General features: G+C 45.1%; 1 protein-coding gene across 1 annotated transcript in view; it reads left to right on the forward strand.

The window, feature by feature from the left end:
• Positions 1 to 7,457, forward strand: part of PEX26 (peroxisomal biogenesis factor 26) — a 12,729-nt gene extending 5,272 nt beyond the window's left edge. Inside the window, exons 2-5 of the mRNA XM_019515565.1 lie at positions 1,286 to 1,426; positions 1,873 to 2,186; positions 4,801 to 4,947; positions 5,731 to 7,457. Coding sequence (XP_019371110.1) covers positions 1,286 to 1,426; positions 1,873 to 2,186; positions 4,801 to 4,947; positions 5,731 to 5,834 — 706 coding nt within the window. The 3' untranslated portion in view covers positions 5,835 to 7,457. The remainder of the gene's footprint in view (positions 1 to 1,285; positions 1,427 to 1,872; positions 2,187 to 4,800; positions 4,948 to 5,730) is intronic.
• The last annotated feature ends 67 nt before the right edge of the window (positions 7,458 to 7,524 follow it).

Here is a 7,524-nt window from a genome sequence, read left to right on the forward strand (position 1 = left end):
TATTCATTTTCAGTCCATGGGGGAGGGGGTCTGTGGCATAGGGCAGAGCAGCAGATCGGAGAGGAAGCACATGGGGGAACAAAAAGTGGGGCAGACGACTGGGTGGGGAGCAGAAAGCAAAGCAGCAGTGCAGGCAGAAAGCAGAGTAGCAGGCCAGACAGAGAGCACAGGGCAGGGAGCAGAAAGCAGAGCAGCAGATTGGACAGGGATGCAAGGCAGGGAGCAGAAAGCAGAGCAGAGCAGCCGATAGAGGAGGGAACACAGGGTAGGAGGCAAAAAGCAAAGCAGCAGATTGGGGGAGGGGATCAGAGTGGCCCTCAAAGAGGGTGTCAGGCTAATTTGTGGCACATCTGTCAAAAAAGTTTGGCCCACAGTGCACCAAGGTATTTAAAGGAAATGGAGAGGGGCCTGGTGATGGTGGTTTCCTGGAAGAAGGGGTTAAAGTTAGTCCCAAAAGTAGAACTGTCTGGTTTAAGATGCACAGTGCGATACTTTGAAAGTCTGCAGGTGAGCAGAAGTTGTTTTGGTTTTATTTGTATTTTATTTTTGTTCTTAGTTGCCATTTTATTGCTGTTCATTGTTTGTGTAACACAGCCATCCAGTGTCCCCAGCTCAGACCAGCACCTCCTGGTGCTACCTGCTGTAGAAACATTGGAGGATACAGGCTGTCAGTGAGCCTGTAGACTAAATAGATGAGATCAATCAAAGGCGTTAGAAACTTCCCCTTTTGTAAAGGGAGAACTGAGGCAGAGAAAGATTAAATGACTGGTTACAGGTCCTGGGGATGTAACCAGAAACTGAATCCAATTTCATGGGTTTCAGGCCAGTGCCTTGGGAAGAAGACAATCTTTTCTCACTGAATTTTGTTTTGGAGGTTAAGGACGGGGTTGGTTTTGAAGAGTGTTTTGTAAACCATGTATTATTTAATTTGGAAATCCCAATAATTATCCTAATGCTAAATTTATATTGTGATTGCAGTACTAAAAATAATGATGCCAGTTTTTGTCATGCTTTTCTAGTAACCAGATTACTATTGGAGTGTGGGTTTTGTTGTTAACACCCTGAATGAATGTTTAGATATAACTGGGTTTATTTTAGTTTCATTAATATGTATAAATATGGACAAATCCTTATTATTATTAAAAGGTCTGTGCACATTTATGGCATGAGGAATCTGACCTTAATATTTCCATTCATGCTGCTGGAAATGTGTATTAGCTGAAACTGCTTTGAAACCACATTTCTCAGCAAAGTGCTCATTTGGCCTGTTTCATCCATTGGACAGCTCAGAAGAAGTGAAATGTTCCCTGTGCATTGTGGGGATCCAGGCCCTGTCAGAGATGAACCGGTGGAGAGAAGTACTTTCTTGGGTCCTGCGGTATTACCACACCCCTGAACATCTGCCTCCAAAAATCTTGGAGCTGTGGTGAGTCCCTGCCAATAATTTCTAGATGTGCTGTCTGAAGTAACCAGGTACAGCAACATATCCATTTAGCATGTTCTGTAATTTTTCTCCTTCCTTTTTGCCACCCTTCTTTTTCCAGCCTTGCATGAGAGTAGGACTAGGAGGGGAGGCAGCTACGGCCCCAGCCCTAGGCACTGTGTCTGTTGAGAAAGGGGTGGAGAAGTAGCTGCTGCTGCACTGGTGGCTGGCCATGTCGCTGACATCAGCAGCACAGCGGCTGGTACTGCCCCATGTACACCATCTGTGACCAGGGTGTGGAGCTGTCCTGCTATGCCTTTGTTCAGTGGAAACCTTTTTAGAATGAAAGAACAAGTAGGACACTTCATTCTCTGCAGCATCTTTTATCCTTGAAGGTGTCAAGAGGGTAACAGCTTGTGTTTGTAATGTTTATCTTTCTTGTATTCTAGTATCCTTTTATATAGCAGAGTGAGGGAGCCCCATGTGATGTTGGAAGTTGGCAATGACTGGTTAAGGGATCTAACCAACAAAAGCCTTCCTTCATATGGCACCGTGATGGAGCTTTATTTGTTGCATGTGCTGCTGCCTCTTGGACAGTTTGCAGAAGCAGAGGAACTGGCACAGAGCTGTGAAGTTTTTGACAAGGAGCAACAACTCTTGACTCTCAGTACCATTCATGAGAGGAGGCATCAGTGGGTACACCACGAAGAGATGCAGTCAACTCCCAGAGAGCAGCCTGTCACAGTGAGGGAGAGGGCATTGGGTAGGTTTTCTCTTCCTTTTCATACTCCTGCATTTTTCTTGCAGGTTTTAGAAATGCAAGCAACTGAGATTGGGCCAAAATAGTTTTTTAGGTGTCCAATAATAGTCGTCTGTCCCCTTACTCTTAGTACTTTCTGAATTGCAGTATCCATTGTGAGGTCACATCTCTGATAAAGCCCAGGCAAATCTGGGGAAACCCAGAGATGAATACAGTGTTTCTTTTCTTAAAGCTGCCCTATGAAGATTGCTGTGGGAATGCAGAGGCTGTACTGTATATTTATGTATTAGCGTTTATATACCACACTTCCCAACAAAGGCTCAGAGTGGCTTACAGAAGATCCCAGACTTTAAAGATCATAATGGGACATATGGGAGAAGATGGTCATGGCAGGGCCCAGGCCTTTTAGGTCAAAACTGGCACCCTGAATTGCTCCTGGTAAGCTACTGGGAGCCAGTGCAGACTCTAGTGCGCTAGTTATGTGACTCACCCCCATTAGAAGGCTTGCATTCTGCTCCAGCTGCACCTTCGGCTGGTCCTTGAGGGCAGCCCCACAAAGAGCACATTGCAGTAGTCTGGCCTTGAGGTTATGAAGGCATAGATGATGGTGGCCAGATCTCAGTTGGAAAGAAAAGGTTGCAACCTTTATACCAGATGAAGTTGGTGAAAGGCACTTCTAAGCACTGTTGCCACCTGGTGACCCAGGTGTAGCAGAGGATGCAGGAGCACCCCAAACCTGTGAATCTGACTGACAGAAGGAAACTGAACCCTATCAGTGGTAGGTGTTTAAACCCTGCCCTCCAGGTTATGCCGACTGCCCATCAGCATCACCTCTGTCTTGTCTGGATTCAGCTTTAGTTGGCTCACTTGCATCCAGTCCCCAGCTGCAGCCAGGCAGTGGGAAAGGACAGACTGCAGAGTCCAGGTTATTTTAGATAAGAAAGAAAACGTTGGGTGTCATCAGCATACTGATGTCTCCACACTACAAATATCTGCATGATCTCACCCAGCAGCCTCACATACACATTGAACAGGGTGATAGGGTGGAGCCCTGGGGGTCCCCACAGGGATGGTTCCAAGAGGATGGTGAACTATCACTCATCACCACCTTCTGGAACCTCTCTCCTAAGAAAGGGCAGAACCAGTTAAGTGTGGTCCCACATACACCCTCCAGGCTATGCAAATGCTTTTTCAGCACCTCATGGTCAACTGAACCAAAGAAACATCTTAGCAAGATTAACAGGGCACAGTTTCCCTAGTCAACCTCCAAGGGAAGATTGTCAGCCAAGGCCACGAGGATGGCCTCCATGCTGTATTCAGGGCAAAAGCCAGACTAACAAGGCTTCAGAAATCAAATTGCATTTATATGTGCTGTTGGGTGACCACAGTTCAATTATCTGCCCCAAAAAAGGGGAGCTTGGAGATAGGTAGTGGAGCTTGGTAGCTAGATGGGGAGTCAGAGTCAAGTAATAGAGGCTGAACAGTCTCAGACTTTAGAATGTCTGGTCCCTTGCCCACCCAAGGGGAGGCATTGACAGTCCTTGCTAGCAATGACTTCAGTCTCCCTTAGCATTTTATTTACAAGCAAGGAGGGGCACAGGCCCAGGTCATAGCCGGTTGCCTGCATCCCCCCCAGAGTACATCCTTTGTCAGTGGGTGACAGTCATTGAAACTGATCCATATAAACTGGACAAAACAACCTCCTCAACTCTGAACTCTGACTCTTTAACAAAAGTGGTAATCCCCAAGACATATCCTCTTGTAACACTGAACCAGAATATACCAAAACACTCCTATATTTTGTCTGTGAGGAAGGTGGGGCAAGCTGGGTGGGAAAGGACAGAAACTCTTCACTGCAGACTCTAGACAACTTGGTTTCTGAGTGGAGGCATTCTGGGTTAGCTAAACTGTTCAGCACCTGGAACAGTTTTGCTGAGCTGCAGTTTGCAGATGCGGTGGCAGTGGAGAAGAAAAGCATCTTCACTGCCACCCTGACATACCTTTGGTCTTTAAGAAGAATCTGCACCACAGTCAGTCATCTTCAATATGGGTTAAGAGCCATCTTCTCTCTAACTGCCTGCCCTTCTACTTCAGGTCTCCTGCATACCAGGGGGGAACTGTGCTGCTGCCACAGAGGGAGTGGATGCCTGGGTGCCCTTGGGTCTGTGGCCATAGTCAGTGTGCTATTCCACAGACTGACAAAGCCATTGACAGGGTAGCCAGCGAGGTCAGTGGGAACATACCCCAGAGGACTCTGGAATCCCAGTGGCTTCATGAGTCTTTGGGGACAGATCAGTTTAGATCACTATCCCAGCGAGGGTACTGGAGGACAGGGATCTGTCCTTTAGAAGGTAGTGGTCCAACTATGACAGGTGTCTTAATGACTTCTATCCCCACCTCCCCTGATAAATGGAGCTCCTGTATTCAGGCAGAGGAAAAACAAAGCATACCCTGTCTTGTGTTGGCCCAGTTGCTACCGAGGATATCTCCATGGTAGTCATGAAGTCAGTGAAGACCTGCTTCAGCCCCAAAGTGGGGATATTGAAAGTCACTCAAGACATAATTTTCTGTCTTGTGTTGCCTGTCTTCTCACCCTACCTTTTGTCTCTTGTTCCAGGCTCTCTACCTGAAAAGTTCTTGACCATGCTGAAACTTCTACATAGAGTACTGAGGTTCATGTCAAGCCACTTCTGTTTTATCTCTTACAAAAAGATGCTATTAGCTGCTTTTATACTATACCTTGTTGTGGTGAGACTCGACCCAGGTATGGGATTAAGGCTTCAGCATGTTACATGTCATTTGTTATGGTTGCGAATAAAAATCAGAAACTGCTAGAGATGGGCTTTATTCATGCTTCTCTCATTAGGATATGGTATAGGAGTGGTGGGTATGTGGCAGCTCTCAGCTACCCTCAGTTTCTTTTTGAATTATTACAATGAAATGTGTAGGTCAGCTGCATACACATTCCTTAGCTTTCCCAACAGGTGGTGATGTAGGTAATTATTTTGGAACACAGACTTCTGGGGTGTGGAAGTCCACATATACTTTAAGCCCTATATCCATCTCTGTTAGCCAGAAATGCTGCAAGAGTGGTGGCAGTCAGAAGTCCAGATTGGTAAAAATGGTTGCTACCACAGGACTTCAGAAAAGGAAAATAATTCTGACATTAACTTTGAGACCCAATTAAGGTACAAGCCAAAGCAAAACTACCCTAAAATGCACTTATTAGTACTTAATAAGTTCACTTTGCAATGAGTGTTTCTAGTGACTGGAATAATCCTAGGAAATATAATCATTAATAGTACCCTGCTGCTAGGCTTCAACTGACAGGTGAGTCTAATGTCCAAATCAGCCTTTGTATACTGCAGTGTAGCTCACCAGAGTTGAGTGCTCTTTGCCCTGAAGCTTCCTGCTCCTGGTCAGGAGAAAGTAGGCTTCCACTTGTCCTAGTTGGGATCAGACCAATGTAACTCTGAATGTAATATTTTTTGCACTTACCTCTATAACAAATCTTTCCCTCTCTTTCTTTTTTTTCCTTGCTCTGCAGCTGCTCCCACATCCCTGCCTTTCCTTTACAAGCTGATCCAGCTTTTCCATCAGGCCTGGGCAGCTGTGTTTTCTCCACCCCACAAGCCTCGAGTTCAAGACTAAGTGGTTTTCTCATTTGAAGCAAGTCTTTTTGACTCCTTTAATATGCAAGTGACAGCTTGTCATAAGGATTGTATCAGGTTCTTCCCTAAGACCAGTGTACTTGTTAAAATGACCCCATATGGGATTCAGCGCAAATCATTTTTCTCTTTTCAAGGTAGGGACCTGGTTCAGTGCTGTGGAGGTTGAAACGTCTTTAGTTACTGGTCTCCCTTGTCAGGCTCTGGGGCATGGTTCTCTGTATGGAGAAATGGGCATAAGGGGTTTTAGCTCCTATCATAATCTAAACCTTCCTTAGACGACTGTTAAAATGATTTGATTTTGAACAGCTCTGAAATGAGAGTTGTGTGGCCAACTGCAGTGACAGCCATTTTGGGAGGATGTGCCATCTTTGCAGTTGTGTTTGAGATTGTCTGTCTGAGTAGTGGGAGTGGAATTCCAGAGGGCACGCATGTAAAAGATGTCACAGTACCGGGTCTGTACTGAACAGTGGGAATCAAACAGCTATCCTGCCTGGGGACCCTTTCAGAACCCAGTTTTTGCAGCATTAAGATGTAAGCCACTTCTGCAAACATGATGAAACACTGGGGCCTGAAAACAAGAGTCCATCATTTACGGGGACCAGAGTTTTCTCTTGTGATTCTGATGCTTAGCACAGGCATTCTGGATTTAACAATCACATTTAAGCAGATACATTGAGGTGATGGGTCACCCAGGTCATTCTCTCCCCTGTCCAGGAACACTGGGCTCAGCATAAGACATTAGAAAATTTCTTGCCTATTAGCTAATTGTCAATAATAATGCTCAGGATTGGACGAACAATGTATGTGGTTGGTGAGAGGCAACCACGCTGTACTTGTTTTTATAAAAATGCTCTATATTTATTATTGTCATATCTGTTGGGAAATAAGAACTTGCTAAATTGCTTAAGTTCCCTCCCCTTTTCACTGCATTTCTTTCTTAAGTGTCTTCTGTAATAGTATTTACTTAGACCATCCAACAAAAATTTTAAAACCTACCCTGGTTAGGAGTAACCATCCAGTAGCAATATTGTACTCTGTTTACAATTAAATTAATAGACAACAGAATACAGCTTCTTCTCTCCTCCCCTCCCCCCTCCAACCCATGCTTTCCCAATGCTGTAACAAATAGTTTGCAGTCTTTGCACACTGTTCTGATAATCAGCAGATTAATGCTACTTTGGGGGGGGCAAGCAAACAGGAGTCAAAGGGTCCTCATGGAGAACACTCTGCCAACAGTTCCCTTATGTCTTCTGAGAGGGCTGTAGATCAGGTGTCTTAGCTGACTGCTGCTGCTAACATTACATAAAGGAAAATAAATGTTGAGGCAGATTCCAATCCACTCTCCAAACTCCTCTTCCTACTGGAAAATCACTGCAGAATCTGGCACAGTGTCCTGCGACCACAGTCCCCTCTATACATTGTGTATTTCTGTCTGCCTCTTACAATGTCCATGTCAGGTAGTAACTATTTCTAGTCTCTCAAAATGGCAGTGGCACAGAGCTGCATGTTTTGTTAGCTGTCCCAACCCTGTTGAGTCTGAGCCTTCACTGCTAAAGAAAGGTGAAGGTATGCATGTCTGTTTTTATCGTAAGATAAAATCATAGAGGAAATGAGACATAACAGTGTTACTGTGACTTAAACTAGGCAAGGTCACTTAAGGATGGGGGGGT

Source organism: Gavialis gangeticus, unplaced genomic scaffold (genome assembly GCF_001723915.1).
Source record: "Gavialis gangeticus isolate Ggan-Ray unplaced genomic scaffold, GavGan_comp1, whole genome shotgun sequence".
In the NCBI taxonomy this organism is placed as follows: Eukaryota; Metazoa; Chordata; order Crocodylia; family Gavialidae; genus Gavialis; species Gavialis gangeticus.